Source organism: Chaetura pelagica, unplaced genomic scaffold (genome assembly GCF_000747805.2).
Source record: "Chaetura pelagica isolate M959 unplaced genomic scaffold, ChaPel_1.0 scaffold78, whole genome shotgun sequence".
NCBI lineage: Eukaryota > Metazoa > Chordata > Aves > Apodiformes > Apodidae > Chaetura > Chaetura pelagica.
This window is the reverse complement of record NW_009954492.1, coordinates 144,689-166,136: the sequence shown is the minus strand read 5'-3', so window position 1 is coordinate 166,136 and position 21,448 is coordinate 144,689. Positions and strand designations below refer to the sequence as shown.

The following is a 21,448-nucleotide window of genomic DNA, read 5'->3' as shown; positions in this document are numbered from 1 at the left end:
CCTTCAACAGGTCGTTCTGCTGAAGAAAGAACAACCTATAAATCAGCTCATATAAAAACATTATCTTCATTACTAAACCATTTTCATGCAGAACCAAATTAATCAAGATATAAGAGGAAAGATCTCAATTTGAACCAACTACATGTTACTAATTCATCCTAGAAGCTGCCTTACTGCTTCAAATGAAACGCTGTGAATGACCTGCAAAATAAGAAAAAGAGTGATATTAAGCTAATTCTTTCAAATTTTAAGCTGAAGTTTAACTACTTTAGAATTACTGCATCATGATCAGGGATCAGCAGCCATGGGTATATACACTACAGTTCTGTATTTTTTATAAACTTAGCAATGAGACAGCACATGATCTTAGCTTTTCCATTGTTCACAGAAACAGACATCTTACTTTAGCCATCCAGCCTCATGTAACAAACTAATTCAGATCACCACGATTTCAATGTCTTGAAAATTATATATCGCTAGAAACCATTTTCCATTTCCTTCTGGTATACAGAACATTTCTTCAAGATTAACAACATTTCCCCAAAAATCCAGTGAAAAAGATTGGTTTTAATAAAGTTTTGTAACTAAAGAAAACAAAAATAGCTGCTCAGTATTTCCTCAGAATCTTTCCATAAGAAAAGTCTCCGTACCACTATCTGCCACTACTTCTCATTTGTGTGTTTTTTTAAATAATGAAGTGTTATGCCAATTTTCTCTTTAGCATGTACTAGGTGCCACACCTGGAACTCCAAATACAAATTCACCAAGTGATTTCAATTAATACCAGGAAGAGGAGTCAAACTAAAAATGTTGTATACACACAATGTAAACAATCACTGATACGCTAGTAAAAATGTGAACAAAAGCCAGTAACCAGCTAGTTCTCAGGAACTAAATTAAGAATACATCCTAATGATTAAATAAATCTACATAATTATCACAGTAGGAGACAACTACAGCATTCAGCAACTACATCTGTACCCCCTTCCCAAAACATAAGTAAAATAGACTGATCGATGCAATAAAAATTCATACATGCATACAGAAAACATGCAATCTGACAATAGAAGTGCCATGTTTTGCACTTCACAGATCCTTTGGAGCTCATTTTTTAATGATACATAGCACTAGCTAGAGTTGAAGCTAACTTTCTTCTTTCTTTGGAAGAATCTACATCTTTAAGAGATACAAACTTTCCTGTTGTACGTACCTGAGAACCATGAAAATCTGCCTTGCCAAAATTTCTAAAATGTTTTTTACTATGACAGTAAACGGACTGCTTAGTATATTGTACTTCCCGCACAGTACAAACCACTTGCTAACGCTGATCATTATGAAAAAACCTTACACCACCCTGATTGGACACAGAAAACCCTGGCTGCATCACATTGCAAGCGTCTTTGTACCACACCCATAAGCTTTATTTGGATATGATATTTTCCAGGAATGAGCAACTACTATGCTTACAATAATATGGCACAAATCCGAAGCCAAAAATCTAACTTTGCAGAGAGAGAAATATTACAGTATTTTAAGCTTTTCCACCTAAGACTCTGAAAAATAAAGTGTTCGTGTAACTAGCATGAACATACATGGATGATGATTAATTAAGGAAAACCATACAAATCCCTCTAATCTCACAAGATTCTTATACTAATCACTGCTTTATTTCCTTTGTGACCATATTCGACCTGACAATGGATCTCATTTTTTCTGAATAATCTTCTAGAATATTTACACAAGCCTACTGTAGGCAATGCTTCTGCATTATTAATAACTGTGTGGGAAGCAGAAGAAAATTTTACCTCACTTGCTAGGGCTGCCACTGAACTTTTGAATCCTTTCAAACAATGCAAAGTAAGTCCCTGAGCCAAGAGATCACTTGTAGTGGGATCAATTAAGCGACTAAATTGAAAATAAAATTCAATAAAATGTCATTTTTTAACCTAAATGTTAATTTAAACAGTTCTCAAAAATAGGTTTCAATAACAATTTTGGTGAAAGAACAGTTACACAGTGCCATCTAGCAGTGACTTACAGTACAGTGGTTACTACAGTACTAAATTTGACACACTAAACAGTTTGTAAAGTTCTTACTCATTTAAGTAAATTTTTAAAAGTGAAGTGACCCATACAATTTCTGTAAGTAAACCTTAAGTTGAAACATTACAGACTGAATCTACACCAACTGCTACAATTCTCTTCCTGTTGATGTAAACTCTGGCTCTCAAAAAAGAGAGATGTAAACTCTCAAAAAAGAGAGATTTTTAATGCACCTTTCTTTGATAGCTTATTATTTCTGCAAAAAAAGCTTTCAAAAAAATGTTCTGGAGAAGTAAGCATTAGCAGAACTCTCACTGCAATGGAACCCTGTATAGCTCTTCTCTCAAGTCTGATATAAAAATTAAATTTTTATATAATGTTTCTCTAAAGTTTTTTCTTAACTAAATTTAAATCACCAACATTTCTGTTTGTCATGATTCTAAAACTGTCCAAACATCTGAAGTTACATACACAAAAATCAAATTTTCTAACATACTGAGGAAAAACAGACACATTAGGCCCCAAAAAACTGGCATCAGGTTGGATTCTTTCCCAGATCAAGTTACACAAAATACCTGCAGAAATCAATTGCTACACAAAACACTAAAATAAAGTGCTCCAAGTCTAAAGCTCCAGTTTCACAAGCACATACTTTATCTCAGTGTAAGTAAATTCTAGTGCTAAATGAAAGATAAGCCAGCTCTTGAACTCACAGTCCTGCTAGCGCTCTGCCCTTTTCCTTTCGCAATGTCTTAATACACATGCATAGATACATCCAGATTTGTCCAACTTTGAAGGAAAAAGGAACTAATCTGTTTTTAATCTAAAATGTTCAAAAAAGTTAAAACAAATGGTGCCAGAGAACTTCTGAAAATACAGTGAAAAAAATCAAGGTAAACAACAGAAGTGTGATGTCAATCTCTGGCTTAGCAATTCCAAGTTTATATTCTTTTTAAAAAGCTAGAATACTGCCCTTATGAACTGCAGCAGCATCCCTAGATGAGCCATAAAAGCAAATCCTTGAATACTGTGAAGCTCTAGAAGCAGCATTCAGTTCAGACATATTAAAAACTGATGCAAAGAAGTACAGTACTCTATTCAAGATACAAGTTAGCAGCAAGACTTCAACTTCCCAAACTTGAACATTTTTATTACAAAACCATCTTCCATAAATATTTTTCTACAGAAGTCTATTTCAGTATTTCCCATTTCACTTTAAAAATAATAATTATGCAAATTATGACAGAATTATTCTCTAATAGACTTTGATCAAAACTTCAGCTATCCTGGAACCTAAATTGGGAGGTTTCATAAACTGTATTTTGAATGCATATAAAAAATTCATCTATTCATTTATCAGAATTATACACACTAGATAAACAGACTTATGCACTTGAAGATTCATGTAAATAAACTGGATCGTGTCCAGAGGAGAATAAGAAATGCCAGAGATCTAGTGAACATGACCTATGAGAGAAGCTTTTAGGAATTAGGTCTACTTAGGCTAGACACAAGACACCTAAGGGGAGAAGTGATAATAGCATTCAAATATGTGAAAGGTTGCTACAAAGAAGGAAAGTATCAGATGTTCTTCATACCCACTAAAGAAAACACAGGCAATTATAGGCTTGAACTGTGCTAAAAGATTTAGGTTACACATGTGAAAACACTTTTCAACCAGAAAGGTAGTTAATCACCCAAAAGGGGTTATGACTTCTCCATCACTGAAGGCTTTTGACAACCAGCTAAAACAAATGTCAATGCCCAAATCCAGGAAGGAAAGCTCAGCCAGGCAGGTGGCTTTTGGCAGTCTAAGAAGAGGTTACGCCACTCACAAACTTAAACCTACTCCCTACAGGTGGTCAGGGAAAACAGTCTCACTTAAAAATTCCTCTTCCAGTCCTCCTTTGCATCAGTTTATACCCCAGAAATAAATTCCTCTCCCTGTACCCGGTGTCTGACTGCCTGTCAGCAAATGAGCATCATCACACTGAGGTGCTGTTAAACTATGAGAATTTCTCCCCACTCACTGAACAGCAGCAGTGAAGCTCACAGTCTCCTCCATTTAAATGTACTTCTGCCTCAGTAAAGTAAGGAACCACTGACAGCACTGAAAAGCTACAGCTGTAAAGAACTTTAGCCTACCTACCAAAGAAAAGGTGGTTTTCACTGCTCTGCTGTGTTTGCATTTGAAAAATCTTGGATAAATGCAAACAAAATTTCCTGAGTTTGAGGTATATGTTTTGTTTAAAAAACAAACAAACAAACTGTAACAATGACATTTTTTCTCCTTTAATGAAACATTCTGTTAGGGTTTATCCTATTCTACTCTAATGTTACAAAAAACACTTGGAAGTGTTGAGAAGATACCAGCATGACTGTCTTTCAAACTTAATTTTTTTTTTTTGTAGTTAGTAGACTTCTAAAGCATACACAGTTGATATTATCCTTTCATCACTACCAATTGTAAGACTCAAATTTCTAATTTAACAAATATTGGATGCTCAAATTTACCATCATCTGATGGTCTACATCTTTACGTTCACAAAGGAAGGTGAACATTTACCAGTGGTTAAGTGAAATTCTCCAACCGTGGTAAATACAAACAGAAAAATGCCAACCCACAAACAAACAACAGAATTTCAAAAGTCAACTATCACTTAGGGAATCAATTACAAACAAGCACACTTTTACCCTTAAAGCCCAGCCAACGAAAGCTGAGGGTCCAAAATGCCTAATAAAATCAGCAGCCAAGTGGTCTGTCTTCTATTAAAACGCAAGCCAAAAAACTCACTTCTCTATACACCAGTGTCTTGTACCAATCAACAGCAATTCAGTTTTGGCACGATTAACTCAAAGCCTATTTATAGGCATCCAAGTCAAAGTTTCTGTTTTTCTGCTTAGTTCCCTTCTGTAAGCAAATTCCAAAGCCAAAGATTTGACACACAAGACAAACACTAGAATCTTCTGCTTAAACAGATGAAGCCTGTTCCTCAGCCCTGACTCTTCATGTGTTAAGTCCAACTGGTAGGACACAAATACCACAGGAATCACACAAGTGCACAGAAGCATCACGGATGTGCACTTCAGCAGCCACATCACACCCCAGCTAACATGACTGTTGTCCAGACTGCAGCAGCTAAGCCAAATTTACGTGCCCACAGGTGTCAGGCTGTTTGGTCTTAGCACCTATCCCACTTTCCCCAAGTGTTTGAAACAAGCAGAAAAAAAATCACAGAAACTGTCTGGGATGAGGCTGAAGTTTCCCAAGAACTGAAGAAATAGGTTATGACAACATGAAGCAGTTCTATGATGCAATAAAGTTGGGGGGTTTACATCTCCAAGATGCAGAGCTGCTCACCACTTCTTAGGGTGAAAGGTATCTCTGTCTATAGTGTTGCTGAGACCAAATAACGACAACATTCCTGTGAAACATCAGTGCCCATGCATAACTTGCTTAATTTCAGAATAGGCTTTTGGCCCTAGCAACGTCACAGAGAAGAACAGAAGGTCTGAAGATCAAATGCTTATTCCGTATTTGCCACCAGGTGGACACAAATAGTACAGGAGCCTTCTCCAGCTTTGCTTCAGACTTAGGCATAACACCATTCTACTAACACAGAGCTCCTTCCCTGCAAACTCAAGACACTTCCCAGTGCTCACAGCTCTAATGCTCCTAACACATACAAGGGACAGATTGCTCTTTGACGACTTGTTCATCTCCATTATTTTAAACATCATTAACTTTAAAGGTTTTACAAAAGTACATTTAAAAAATATTTAGCTGAAAAAAATGAAAAATGTATACAACGCAGAGGTTCCTGAAGATAAACTCAAGAAAATTATATATGATTACCAGCGACAAACGAAACCAAAGAAAAGTATTTTTGCACAAACCCTAAGCCAACCACACAAAATTCACAAGCTAAGTAAGTATGTAGCTAGGCCTCACTCACATTCTATTTGAGATGTAAAGTAGCACTTTCCTCCAAAATGCACATTAATCACATCTATACATTGTTTAGAATTTGACTGAACAAATGAAAAGTTAAGCCTTGGAAACTTAGGATAGTACTGCACTAATGACAATAGTTACCATCTACCTGAAATGCTAGCCTTAATAAGCTGTAACAATTAATTATTGATGTCCAACCTGAACACCACCTGCCTTTGCACTATTAGCTAAATTCATGGCTTTATTTATGCTGTAGTCATGCATTTCAACAGACAGCATTTGTTCAGCAGTCCTTACAGTTTTCAGTGTCTTGGTGCAATACACACTGTAAGACAATCTACATAAGATCAGTAAAATACAGCAGAAAATAATTCCTTAATAATTCCTTAATGGTAATAAGGAGGCGGTCATTTTAAGCAAAATCCTTAATCAAGGTCTTAGAGACAAGACTCTATATAAATTAAACCAACCTCCACAGACCAACAACCACAAAGCAGAAAGAGGCTTCCAAATGAATAGTTTCTCCAAAATGTGAATTTAGCAATTTTATTTTATGAATCTCAAACCCATAACAAAGACTTTTAGGAAGGGAAATAATTAATCCAACCCAACTTCAGCTAAAAAGTGACAACTCTGAGACAAAATACAAGTACAAAACATAGACCTTCCTAATATTCAATAGCAAGTTGCCAACTAAACAGACCTGAGATCAGAATGACAGTCAATAAATTAAGGCGATTTAATTAAATGCACGTGACTGCACTTCAAAGTTTTAAAATAATAATCCAGTATCCCTAAATTAAATCAGTAATACAGCTTAACAGTAATGTAAAGGTTAACTGCCCTCCTAAGGGACAGAGCCAGGGGCTCGCCCCAAGCAGGGCAGCCGGTGCAGTGGCCCAGCCCGGCAGCACTGAGCCAATGCTGCCACCCCTCGGCTGCTGCCGATACGGCACCGAGGTCCGGCCCGAAGGATTCCGGGCTTCTGCTTTCGAACATACACGAATTGCAAACCGGCTTCATCCGAAAAACTTGCAAATCTCAACTAATTCACATCTTATCATATCCTGGTTTGTTTCGGGTTGTGTTGTTGAGGTTTTGGGGTTTGTTTTCTTGGTTGGGTGTTTTTTTCTCCCATGACTACTGGAGAATTGTAAAACACTTCGATCAAAAGCAGAAAGTTATATTTGATCTTGCTCATATCAACCAGGCCTGGGGAGACAAGATGCTGTACCATTAAAAAAAAAAAAAAAAAAAAAAAAGGCAAAAAACGCATTAATGAATCAATGTTGCTGATTAAGACAGCAACAGATACACTCCAAAGATAGGACAGGACTCTGAGACAGAAAAAAAAAAAATATCTACATGTGTTTTTACTTGTCTGTTCAGTGACAGGAACTGTTTTTATATACCTGGGAACCACAGAAACACTTACTCGGCTTACAAAACAAAAAACAAGTTGGCCATGAAAAAGAAACTAGACCCTGGATGCAGTCCTGTGTAATGTGCTCTAGGTGATCCTGCTTTGACAGGGGAGTTGGACAAGATCATCTATAGAGGTCCCTTCCAATTCTGACAATTTTGTGAAATTACGGTCAGCTATACAAGGCAGAAAAAAAAAAAGAAAGAAAAAAAGAAAAAAAAAAGATTAAGTAGTACTTCATTTGCTCCCAAATGAGGAAAAACACCAAAATCAATTTGAGTCTGTTATCTGTTCAGTGACTTTCTACTGTCTCCAGCCATAATCACATGGCAGTCTCCTCTCTTAGCATGCCCTTAGACCTGACTGAAGGACAACAATGTAGGTTAATGCTCTGGCCACATTTGAAATTCCTATCAGCAACAAGAGAGAAACTAACTTGCTTAAGTTCACACATGCACAGGCACCCGCACTGCAACTTACAGAAAAAGCATTCCCAAAACATATTAAAAGCACCTTAAGGCAAACTTGCACAGCAAAGTTTAGAGAATATCATCCTAAACAAGACATTTCTCAAAAACTAGGAACTTGCAGCTAAGCACCACCTTTGGTGGCAAATTAAACTGTAGCCAAATTACATCAAGAGCCCAAGGTAAACATTAACCCTCTTCCATTATTCCCTACCACCTAGGGTAACAAGCAAGTTTTTTTCAGGTGCCCCTACAAATGCTCTGATCAGAATATGTTCTTGCTCCTGCTTTTGAGAGTATATGGTTAAAAACCTCTTCAGGTTATAAAAGGTCAGTCTGTTCTCCCACTAGCTTTTATAAATTTTGTAACACGAGGTTTGTGAACCTGATGTCTCAGTAGAGTGCTCTACAAAGCGCCACATCACCTGTGGACTCACTTCATCACTGCTATTTATGCTTCATTAACTGATTGCTTAACCACCTGCTACAGGGACACATTCCACATACTAGGCCACACGCTACCAGAAGCTGAAATTTACCTTCCATGGTTCAGTCCTTTTCAAACTCATACCCCTGGACTATGCAAACTTCAGCACTGCTAGAACTAAATCCTACTGCACAACAACTAGAGAATGTAGCCAATTGCTTTGCCACTAAAATGCACCCTAAACATGTACACATGCTTAATTTTACCTGTCATCTTTCCACAAGTGTCTGAAAACGCTGTGTGCACAGGATTTATTTAGGCTCTTAGGCCTACTCCCAGTTGCCAGGTGTGACTCTAAAAACACTAAAAGAAAACAACAACTAATTTGTTAGATGGACTATAAAACAGGTGATTTTAAGTGGGATAAAGAAAAAGAATACACACTTATCAGATCACGCAGTGATACAGGAAAGTCATTATGAAGGGAAAACCACACACTAGCTCTTTCTAGCTCCCCCGATGAAAAGTGGAAACATTTGCCCAGTTTGAGAATTTGAGTTCTATCCTGTAACAGAGGTAACACCCTCAAAGCTAGATCCTCCACTTAACAGAAAGTTATCTAATGGGAATAAGAAGTTGATCCTGAGGAAGCCAAAGTAGGAAAAACTCAGAATAAAGAGGTCACTTATTTTGTGCCAAGCTAGAAGCCAGAGGTGATACATAACAGAACTTTAGCCACACACAGGCTAGGAAGTTTTACAGGAACACAGGAGCAGTAATACAGCAATACACAGCTGCCAAAACAACTATTATATGTTCGTTTACAGAGACCAGGGGAACATGCACTGCTGCAGATAAATCACAACACGATGTTGTATTAAATCTACACTGCAAGAATGCACCCCAACAATATCCAGACCCATCATTCCACTCATTGCCTTATAGGACACTTCAGGATGCACTGGGAATACCTGTATCCCTCCCAAAGAATTGTGAAATCTTGATTGTCTACATATGTGCAACCCCATCCAATCCATCCCACAAATATCAACTCTTTCTTTCCTCTATGTCCTATTTCACTCTTTCTTAAACTCTTAACCATCATTCAACTAAAGCTTCAGATTCTAAAGAGATTACAAGAACTCTTCTATCTGCTTGGAAGATGGGTCTTGATATGTCCAACTACAGCAATTATTTCAGCAGCAGTGAAATAACAATGTTAAATATAAAAATCACACCACACCCACATCCCAACCATTCACACACTAGCTGTGCATGACAGACTACAGTTCTCAAGCCAGAACACTAAGATTCAAAACACAACACAAACTTGTGACAAGCAGCAACTTAGACCTTCTGAAAGCACATGAACATATCGCTGGAACTGTTAAGACAATTATTTCACTTTAAAAACAGGTATAGAAATAAGTTACTTTATTGCCCCTCTCAGTACCAACCAAAAGCTTTTACGTTCAGGTTATCAATCCGCTTGAATCTGAAAAATAAATCTTTTCCAGTAGTAGTTATACACGTGTGTACCATTATCAATCAATGCAAAAATCATACAGGATTCTGATTCTACAAATCATAGGCAAGAGGGGAATTCTTCAGCAACGGTACAAAGCACCACAGGATTTACACCTCTGTTCACTTTCCTGCATTACTCAGCTGCTTCACAGAGAATAAGTTTCATGACTGCAGTGTTGTCAGAGGAAACAAACGCCTCTTCATCAACAGAGTAGTTTGGGTTGTGTATTTAAATCTCCTCCCCCATTAAAAAAAGGCTGTGAAGTAACTTTTTTTCTAAATTGGCACTGCGATCACAGCCATTTGAAAAGTAGAAATCTAAAAGCAAAGACTTGACTTGAATTCTGATGGGTAAGCATAAATATCAAGCACTCAATGAACAGTTACTAAAGATTTGTCTTTTAGCTTAAAAAAAGAATACTAAAAATACCTAAGAATGAGGATGGCTTATAGCACCCCAAAATTACATGGTAATCACTACTGATTTAAATTATACTTATGAAGCATTATCAGCAGGGTGGAGAGAGAAAAATGAAAATACCAACTGGTGATTCAAAGCAAATAAAAGCATACACCAAAAGCCAGCAGAAACCTCAGTTAACATACTTTATCAACCACTACACAGGCTGCAGAGAGCTACTTTTAACAAATGTATAGAATACAGTAACCTGTTTAAAAGATGTCTATTTTAGGACATCAAAATAAATCAAAATCTAAAATTTTTAGATTTTGATTGTGCAGTAGAAAAGTACTTTGAATAAAATAACTTCAAACAAAACACCAGGTTCTGAATTGTTATTTACAAACCACAAGTCATTACCTGTACAGTCTTAGTAATTTCCTTTATTTTCCACTTGGAGAAATAAAACGGATATTGCAGAATGCTTTGCTATTTTTGTATGGGAGTAGCCGAAGTCTAAGAAATCACAAGAACACACTGGTTCGTGTGACATAGTCAACACTAAGCAATGCTGTTGAACACCAATGTCTATCATAGTTTGTAGCACCTCATTTGCTTTTTCCATCAAAAGTCTTGGCATGTTTCCTTTTACAACTGTCTTCTTTTCAATGTGAAGTCTTAAGTAGATCAGAGCATTTGTTCTTCCTTGCTGTATTCCTTCTTTCTTCTACTGAAATTTGCTGTTCAAGCACACAGATAGTCTTTAAGGTACCTCAGCTATATCTATTGGTAAACAAAACTGAAAAGTGTTCAGAAAATTAACAATTAGAAGAGGCAATAAAACCCTGACAATTTCTTCACAGTATTTAAAAATATTGAAATGTGCTTTAGAGAAATGCATAAATTCTCTGCACAGTGAGTTTCAGAGTTGTAAGACATAGAACATGGACTACAAACACTAAGTTTCAGCTAAGAATTGGCAAACCTGCCAACAATTACCATACTCACAATAACATAGAGAGCTCTTTAAGGGGCACAGGAAGGAAGACGTGAAAAATCAAGCATCTTTCCATCCAACAAACTTGCAGGAAAACTGCATGAGGTGGTAAAAAGCACACCTGAAGAAAAACTAGTCTCAAATTGCACAAGTAAGCTAAGGGTCCCTAATATAAATATGCTAAATCAAAGTCTATTGATTCAGCAACAAAATAACACTCCTTTTTGCTTCTGGAATCCCATGCTAAGGCAGGAAAGTTCCATGCTAGCTTTAATTTCTAAAGAAAAAGAATTGTGTAGTGCAGACAAACTGTTACCGATTTAGCTTTGCTGAATGTTTAATAACAGTTTTTACTTCCTCATCTCAAAAGGAAGTTACTGTTCATCCTTCTGGTATTCGTAAATCACTAGTAATGCCTTTCCTTCCCTCCCAGCATGTTTTACAAGGAGTGAAGACAGAATGCTTTGGACCTGAACATCTTCAAACCAAAAGCAGTATCACAAAGTAACAAGTATGCCTAACTTTTTGGTCCATCAAAACACATGCAAGAAGGCTGGGGCAAAAAACACTCATTACACAGAAACAGAAACCTACAGATGCCAACAAATGCTAATACAACTACCCGATTCAAAACTGAATTCCATCTAAGCATGCACATTTGGTTCAATTTTTCAGAGAGAAAGTACTGTTAAGTGGCACACATGCTGAATTCCCTTCCCAAACAAACAACTGCCTTGCAGTATTTGAGAGCTTTCAGCTTGCCCACTTCCTCTTTTTCAATAGTATGCATTACTTGTCTGTACCATGAGCGTTTCTTCTTCCAGAGAGTTATCTTAAATGGAGCACTCTACTAGGTCTACAAGCATATCTGAACTATATAGCGAGTCATTCAGCCAAGAAACCAGAATCAGGTTTAGAACCAGTAAAGCCACCATCAGCAACACTGTTTTCAGAACAAGAACAAGTACCATGGTACAATCCTGCACTGTTAGCAGGTGCTCCATACATCTATATATGGCTCAGACTAACAAAGGATCCTTGGGTTTCCACAGGGTCATGTACAAGATTTGTTCAGAATACTGCCTACCTTTCCCTTGTAAAAGCACATAAAAAATAGGCTCAGCTCTTCTGCTGGTTTCCCTTTGCCTTTATTTAAGCTGATGCAGTTCCTGATTTTTCATCAGCATTGCCGTTATTGCAATACCTGTATGTTGCCAAGTCACGCTGCGCTCCCTCCCAAAACAGAGGTTGTCTTTGCTGTGAGAAATTGTACCACAGCCCTCAGTCCTCATCTTAGAATACAGCTACTCCTGAAAGCAACAAAAGATGGTTGCACAGAGAGGAATTTTTTGAAAAAGATGAAAAGCAAGAGGAAAAAGAAAAAAGAAAACAAAAAAAATAGACTTCTGCATCTCCTGAACAGAGTTCAAATGAAGAATGGGTCAAAATCAATGCAATGAACAGGGAAAAGGAATAGCATTACAATGGGAATTTTTAAACAAGTCTTAAAAACTTATTTCTATAATTACAAGACATCATTATATTAATCTTCAGTTTCAGCTATTTCAACTTACAAGACAGGTTGCATTGTTACAACTTCTAGTTAGCAATAAACTGTCTTTCACTTTTTTGTTTCAATCTAGCAATTAGATAAAAGACACTAGAAACAGTGCTTGTCCATTTCCCTTCTAATGGAGCAATAACTGCCAGTAAAAATCACATTTTATTTCCTAGAACCAGAACTTTATTCCAGCATTTCTTCAACAAACATTGACTCAAAAGCCTCCAAAGATGTAGGAAACAAGCTAACCAAAACACTTCTATTTTAGTAACTGTTGTCACAGCATCTTGGACAGCTATTAATCTTTAAACTTAGTGAATATTTCTATCTTTTCCTCAAGTTTATACCAATATTACATTAAACTAAAAAATTCTAGCAACCAAGGCAGGTATTGGTCTAGAAAATAGCTCTTGCAAAGTATTTTTTTAGTGTAAACAATATTAAGTTTAATTTGCAAAAATGTTTTAAATTTGGATTATGTTAAGCAACACTATTACTCAGTAACTATTACACTGTATAACACAAAAAGAGTTATACAGTCTCTTTTTTACATCCTATTTGAATTTCCCAGATTACTTACAATTAAAAAAAAATAACAAGCTTTATTTCTAAAAGATTGAGGAGAGATACCAGAAAAATGTTGGGAAACTTTCTATATTGACATTTCCTCTATGTAAAATGGACAGCATGAGCTTTAAGTTATGCACCAGATGCTAAAAATCTTAACTGCTACTTTGTTAAGAGCAAGATTTTGCTGTCTTCTGTCTCACTGCACACCTCTGACAAGCAATTGACTCAATTTTCTCTGTACCCTCCTACTGAGAATTCCTGTCAGCAACTGGGATGTTTCATGAGCCTTCTCTTCTTAAGGTTGAAGAAATGCAGTCTTTCCAGTCTCTCCTCATACACTGCATACTCCCAAGCCATCTTGGTGGTCCTCCCCTGGACCCACTCCACTACATCAACCCCTGTCTTTTCCTGGAGAGCCAGAAACTGGGCCAAAGCTGGACCTCTGGACGCAGTACTTCAAACGCTCTCTCACAAGTACACCACTTTCCCAGGTCTGCTGTCTACACTCTTACTTACCTAACCTAGGATGCAGTTTGCCTTTTTTTTTTTTTTTTGCTGTAGGAGGACATTGCTCACTCATGTTCAGTTCTTTTTTACCTAAATCCCAAAATACTTTCTGCAAATTGTCTTTCTAGTCAGCTTTCCGAACCCCACCTTCATCATTAGCTGGGGTTATGCCAATCCCAGGATTTTGCACTTGCCTTTGTTAAATGTCATATGGTTTCCATTAGCCCTTCTTCTATTAAGGTCCCTCTGAACCACAGCACTGGTTTTCATCCTATCATCACCTCCCCCTTTGTGGCACAGTTTACAAAGTTGCTGAAGGTACCTTACATCCTGCCTTCCAAGTCCATTAAAGAGATCAGTCCCAGCCTGAAATCCTGACAGACATTATCAGCAGTCCAAGCAGTAATAAGAGCACTCAAGTGCACTTGTGGCCAGAAGCATCACTATATTGAGCAGAAAAGCAGTTGTCCTCTTCACCACTTCATATCCTCACTTACAGCTACCACACTTGCAATATTTGCACTAAGTCCCAGCTTCATTAACAGCCTAAAAAGGAGAACATTCAATAAATGGATTTGTAAAAAATTACTTTAGCCAGAATTTCTAGCCATTATGGTTTTTTTGTTGAACAAATACATAATTTATAGAGGTCCTTAAACTTACTATCTTAAAAAGAAGTTACCTGATTTTATAAAGAAGAAATCACACAGGGTAATTTCTGCCTACTGCATCAGCATTGGGTTGGGGCTTTATGTTTGCTTGATTCAATATATGCACACATACGTACAAAAAAAAACAACACCACAACCAAATCAAGATAACCATTTAATAATGACCAGAAACTAGCAGTCAATTTCACATACAATTACCAAGATTACTCTGTAGGTATTCCTCTCCCAGCTACTGCAACTCCCATTCAGTTTTTTGTTCTCCGTTTCAGATTCTATAATTACTTCTACTCCAAAGTTATGAACACTTATTTTCTAAAATGAGAAGGTATTAAAAATTTTAGGAAGTCTCTTCCTTCCCTGCACTCCGTCTTTCCTACATTTTTCCCAGTACAATTCCAAAAGCATGTCATGGCAATCCAAATCTTGACAAGCCAGAGGCAGCACCTGGAACACTAAGCATTTGAGGAATTAAGGTAATGAGAAGCTAAATTTAAGAAAGTTATAACAAGCCAAAACTGAGAACTCATGCGTATTCTTACACAAAGAGCTGTCACAAATAAGGCTTCTTGGACCTGCACTCCACTTGCCTGTGAAAAGAGCATACCTGCTGCAGAGTAGCACTACTAAATAAAGAATCACCTTGGTTTTCTAAAACAGTTCAGCACTTGAATTCAGTATCTAGTTTCTACTTAGATAAATGCAGGAAGATCAACCACAAAAAAGGAAAATGAGATGTAACTGTTTAACAATACCACAAGATGCTCAAGAAACACAAAAATCATTTCCTGAAATCAGGAATAAAATATATGTAGCAAAACTTTGAGAAAGATAACTTTACTTTTTTTTTTCGTACAAGCAGGATGCACATGTAAATGCAAGACAGATCAAAATTTTAATTAAATAATAAAATCTTAACTTTTATTTTGTGTAGTCATAAGCCACAAGAAAGTATTCAGATAATAGTTCTTCATTGAAACATGATGCCAATCTATGTTTTCAGCTTTCTACAGCTTTTATTTCAACACATTATGCATCAAGGAGATGAAACGTGGGCAGAACAAACAAGGTCTCGTTTTTTGGGGTTCAGAGAGGCAGAACAAGATCATGGGGAATGTTTGGAAGAAAAGAAAGAACAGCATTTTCAGATCTTTCAAATGTACAAGATATAATCCTGTATCACCCCACCTCCATGACACAGCCCATATCCCCAAAACAAAGGATCATTCACATGGAGTAGTTCATATCTGCTCTAGCAGCAAACACACACAACATTGAGAACACACTTCCTTCCTGTCTCTCTCTCGGGTTCCACAGTCAGACAACGACCTAGATTTTGCCCAAGAATTAACATCTTTCCTTTTCACTCTTACCAAAACTTTTCTTAAGTTTAGCAAGGAAAAGGCCCATAAAAGCCACTGCATGGCATCTATTAGATGCCTGCCCTGTCAGGAAAACCTAACCATTCTGAAAGCACTCATCTTGTAATCATTATGTTTAATGCCAGGAAAACATTTTACCTCCTCACCTTCAAATGAAAGATATCAAAGGGGGATTTACTGAAGTGCAATTACAACTAAAAACATCTTATGACAGCTTGACAGGTCTGAACATTGACACCAAAAAACGGGAATTATGTGACTTGTCTGATATTGTTACCTGTAATTTTGTATCCATATGCAGCCAGCTGTCCAGCCATATATTCACCATCGGAATTATTGTGAGAACACCCCCATGTACGAATCCAGATTTTCTGAGCACCAGGAATAATGCTGTTAAGTAAAAATGAATGAAAGAGGCAAGTTAAGGACGAACAAGCTTCCACTTTAAGCCCACCGAACAGACTCAATTAGCTGTAATTCTCCATACATAAAATAAGTAACACAAACAGTAACAACTCCAAAAGAAGCTGGGGAAAAACACCATGATTATGTGATTTTAGTGTAGTTTTTTTAAGTCTGGCTGACATAGTGACATAGCTTTCTCCACAACATATGGTGCTGTGTTTTGTATTTGGGACTAAAACAGTGTTGCTAACACACCTGTGTTTCAGCTATTTTTTAACAATGCTTGGATAGCAGCAAAAACTGTTTCCCACTGTGCTCTGCCCCACCAAAGGCAGACTGAAGATGGACAACAGCCTGGGAGGGAACATGGACAGAACAGTTAACCTGAACTGGCCAAAAGGATTATTCATACAAGATGACATCATGCTCAGCAATAAAAACTGGGGATTTGGTCTTTCCAAGCCAGCCATTTTCTTGAGACCAACTGGGAATCAGTCTGCTTGTGGGAGCTGGTAAGCAATTACTTTTGTATCACTTGCTGGTTTTCCCCTACTCTTTCCTTCATTTAAGCTATCTTTATCTCAACACACAAGTTTTCTCACTTTTGCTTTCCAATTCTTTTCTGCAGCCCACTGGGATGAGGGGTGAGCAAGCTGCTCGGTTGGTGGCCAGGGCTGATCCACAAGTGGCAAGAAAAGTTTTACAAGGGAGAAGGTAAAAGAGCTGGGGGGGAAGGGAACAAAACCAAACCAAACACCACGACACCAAAAACCAACTAACTTTCTGATATTTATCAAGAGATCTTCAAGCGACTGCACTGAAATCAGGCCACCAGTAAACAAGATATTAGAGCTGCACTGCAACCTTTTGATACTACGTCTCCTATTGATTGGACCTTCATCCACATAAACCATTTTTATAAATTCTTCACTTAAGCTTACCACCAGCCACGCTAACATGTGATAGCTCATATCCCAGCCTTTCTGGGCTACAGGAGCAACATGACAGATGGGCATCATGGACATGGCACACATAACGGTTTAAGAAGCAAGAAAAAAACCTAAAAGAGCCTCTCATTGAAACTTCTTGGATAATTGTGCCAATAAGCTAGAGATATCAGGACAGGAATGATACACATACTTTTCCCCCCTTCACACTCCTTTTTTAAAAGATTCTTTCCCCTAGCTAGTAATAGAAATTTCTTGATGGAAAATTAATGATCATTAAATACAATGTGTTTAGACTTTCTACCATCTAAACAAGATAAGTTCAATTTGCTTTCTTGGATTAATAACACTAAAATAATGCCTGTTACATAATAAATAGTACCTCAGTCCTTAGGAGAATGAAGTGCTAGTGTGAAGGATCTACAGATGACCAGTGCAGCTATATATACACTCTAACAGAGTAAGGTCAATGCACCTTTACAGGGCTTCATAGACAGGTATATTGTTATGCTTATAAAATCTGTTTTGAACACTCATGAAACACCAAAATTTAATTTCCTTAGCATTCCAGACATATTTTATTTTCACCTTTGTAACATAGGGCAAATTTTATCCACCAGCTTGAAATTAATGGGGAAGAAGACCCAACATAGCAAAATCTAGATCTCTGAACTGCAGTAGAAACTAGAGTCAATAGTTGAATTAATCTGTATTTTAATTAATTACACTAGAGAAGAAAGTTGATTTTTTTCTTAGGGGAATCACAAGAAGGAAAAATAGATTCTGTAGGTATTGCACACTTTTTCCACTGAAATAAAACAGTAAGTTCACAAGAAGCTTCACTGTTTCACTTGCAGGATGTACATACAAAAAGTGCAGCCTTTGGAAATCCCAAGTTCCAAAAGCCAGATGGAAAGACCAAAGCAAGGAAGATGTATTATTGGTGGAAGAGGATCAGGTCAGGGAATAACTGAGTAAACCAGACGTATTTAAGTACCAGGGCACCATGGGATGCACCCACAAGAGTGATGTGGATGTAGTGGAGATAGTCCAACAAAGGGCCACAAAGACAATTCAAGGACTGGAATCTCGCTCATAACAGGAAAGGCTAAGAGTGATGGGACTGTTTAGACTGGAGAAGAGAAGGCTAAGAGGGATCTTAGTGTAAACAAATACCTGAGGGGAAGGCATTTTCAGCAGTGCCCAGTAACAGGAGCAGAGCCAACAGGAACAAACTTACAGTCAAAGTGTTTCCCTCGGAACATTAGGAAACACTTTTTCACTGTGAGGGTGACAGTATTGGCATAGGTTGCCCAGGGAGGTGGTGCAGTCTCCTTCAAGATATTAAAAAACTATCTAGGTATGGTCCTGGCCAACTGGTTCTAGTTGGCTCCAACAGAGCAGGGTGGTTGGACAAGATGAATACCAGACATGCCTTCCAACCTAAACTCTTTCATGATTCAAGAATTTTGTTTATATTTCTCATTCCAGATGTCAACAGGTTACTCCAGGACTACATTCTGAAGAACTCAGTTTCTACTTAGGTAGTTAAGGTGAAGCACACAATTTGTCAGACATTTTACATATAAAAGCTGAAGTAACAGGAACCATTTTTCCATTATTACTTCATTAATCAGTACTTCAGTCATAACTGATTTCTACAGAAAGCACATCTAGGGAAACAAATTTGCTTAGGATCCATTATTGCTAAATTTTATAAACACTATTTTACTCATTTTTATCTTGTATTCAGACCTTTCATTAAGATATAACAAGAACTTCCACCTTAGTTTTAGAAGCTGACAGTGCACACAAGATATGAGAAAAGCAACAAGACAGGACTGATGGAAGGACTTACCTGTCACTTGGGGGTTCATCATCTGTCTGAATATTTTTTTGTGAATTGCGTTTTCGAACCTTTGGAAAAACACTTTTTCTTACAAACTGCCGATCCTGAGGCTTCAAGTCTTCTGCTAACACAATATCTTCAATATCTTCAAGCACTGAAGCACACGCAGCAGGCATCTGCCAGAGGCATTAAAGAAGACTACTGTTAGCAAGCATTTGAACAGCAAACCAAGGCCCAGCATCTACTCCATATGTTCTCAAAAGAAAATTTCTACATACCTCTGCAATTTAACACACGTATGAGAGCTACTGAGCACATAAAAGCAAACAAGCACCCAGAGATATTTCCTGATGCCCTCTCCCCCTAGTATCTCAAACGCAGGCAGAAACAAAGCTACATACCACACAGATTGGAGGTTTTTTTAAATAATCTATACTTTGTAACATTCTGCATCAAAAACCCTGTATCTCCCAACATGACATATCCCAAGATACAGGATTCTTACTCATGTCAGGTATCACAGTGAAATACCAAGCTCCTGTTATGCAACAGATACACTTTCACTCACATTTCAGGAAAAATACAGCACTTAAGCTTCAGAGGCTTTTCTGGCTCTTATTTGTGTGCTGAACACAGATGTACAGTATTTCAGTATGACTTCATAGTCCTTTGGAAAACAAACCAAACTATTCCTAGAACTACTGATCACACAGGTCTTTCACTGGAATTGCTTTATTTGTCAGGACAGGAAAATAATAATTCCTGTCCTCAGGTACAAGATGTTAACACCTATAACTAGATAACATGAAATAGTCAGATTGTCACCTGGCTCATATAATATAATTACATTTTCATTATCTTTTAGTATATCTTCCACAAGAAAGTAAATATATATGTGTATATGTATATCCCAGCATATCTCCAGATTCAGATCAGTTTTCAGGAAAGAAAAAAAAGTTATTTGCTAAAGAAGCCTATAAAAAAAGGTTACTGCATTAATTACAGGCCTCACACTGCTGTGCGTAATTCTTAGCCACAATAAAGTCTGATTTACCACCGGAAACTTGGGTTTTGTACACATCTCAAAAATTTGCTAAGGAAATCACACAAGCACATTTCACAGAATGTAGAGGGAAAATACAACACTTTCCTAACTGACAGTGAAGAACTAAACACACAAGGCCTTTATGTCTTTAAAACCAGATTTCAAGAACAGGAAATTCAGGCTGAGAGTTAGAACATAAGTCAAACACTTGTACATTTTCCCAGTATGAATCCTCCAGTCTTGCAAAATATACTTAAAAATAAAACTTCACATAAACTGAACCATTACACATCTGCATTTAACCTCAACGGGAATATAAAGATGCCACAAAGAGGATGCACCTGACAAAGGCAGTTAAGCATTTAGCATACTTCTCGATAAAAAAATTTAAAAAATTATAAAATGCAGCATCGGATAAACAAAAACAAAAGCTGTGAAAAGTCTATCAGTGAAGAACACTGTGGAGGAGGTAGTATCCATTACACTACTTTATACCACTGACAGTATGTAAAACAGGCAAAGTCATCAAATCAATATAGGGAAGGAAAAAAAAAGTTTTGATTTGTTTGTTTTTTTTTACTCTACCAGAAAAATATCTGATATAATAGAGCTCCTGGCAAAGCAAATAAGCTTATTTTATTTCAGTGGCACACAAAAGAAAGAATACAGACAAAATACAATTCTTACCTTTTTAAGCAAGGTCTAAATCCTCTTGTATAATAATCCTGAGGAAAAAAAAAGGCAAAAAAAGAAAAAAAGAAGAAAAGCCATGGTATGAACATGCAGGACTAGAGAATAGAAAACCATGAGTTCATGTTATTGTCCATAAAGCACTTGTCCTCCCTTTGCAGAAAGGGAGCCCTTTAGTCTGGTCTTGTGAGGCCCCACCTGGAATACTGTGTCCAATTCCGGAGCCCCAACATAAGAAGGACATGGAGCTGTTGGCACGAGTCCAGAGAAGGGCCACCAAGATGATCAGAGGGCTGGAGCACCTCTGCTATGAAGACAGGCTGAGAGAGTTGGGGCTGTTCAGCCTGGAGAAGAGAAGGCTCCAGGAGACCTTAAAGCAGCCTTCCAGTACTTGAAGGGGCTACAGGAGGGGCTTTTTACAAGGGCTTGTAGCGAGAGGACAAGAAGTAATGGATTAAAACTGGAAGAGGGGATATTTAGGTTAGACATTAGGAAGAAATTCTGCACTGTGAGGGTGGTGAGACACTGGCACAGGTTGTCCAGGGAAGCTGTGGCTGCCGTATCCCTGGAGGTATTCAAGGCCAG

General features: G+C 37.5%; 1 protein-coding gene across 1 annotated transcript in view; it reads right to left on the bottom strand.

Annotated features, from left to right (window-relative positions):
* The window catches only part of CDKAL1 (CDK5 regulatory subunit associated protein 1-like 1), a 434,593-nt gene extending 415,289 nt beyond the window's left edge, over positions 1 to 19,304 (bottom strand). Inside the window, exons 1-2 of the mRNA XM_010004517.1 lie at positions 19,138 to 19,304; positions 16,205 to 16,317 (exon numbers count right to left, since the gene is read on the bottom strand). Coding sequence (XP_010002819.1) covers positions 16,205 to 16,317; positions 19,138 to 19,304 — 280 coding nt within the window. The remainder of the gene's footprint in view (positions 1 to 16,204; positions 16,318 to 19,137) is intronic.
* Positions 19,305 to 21,448: the final 2,144 nt, after the last annotated feature.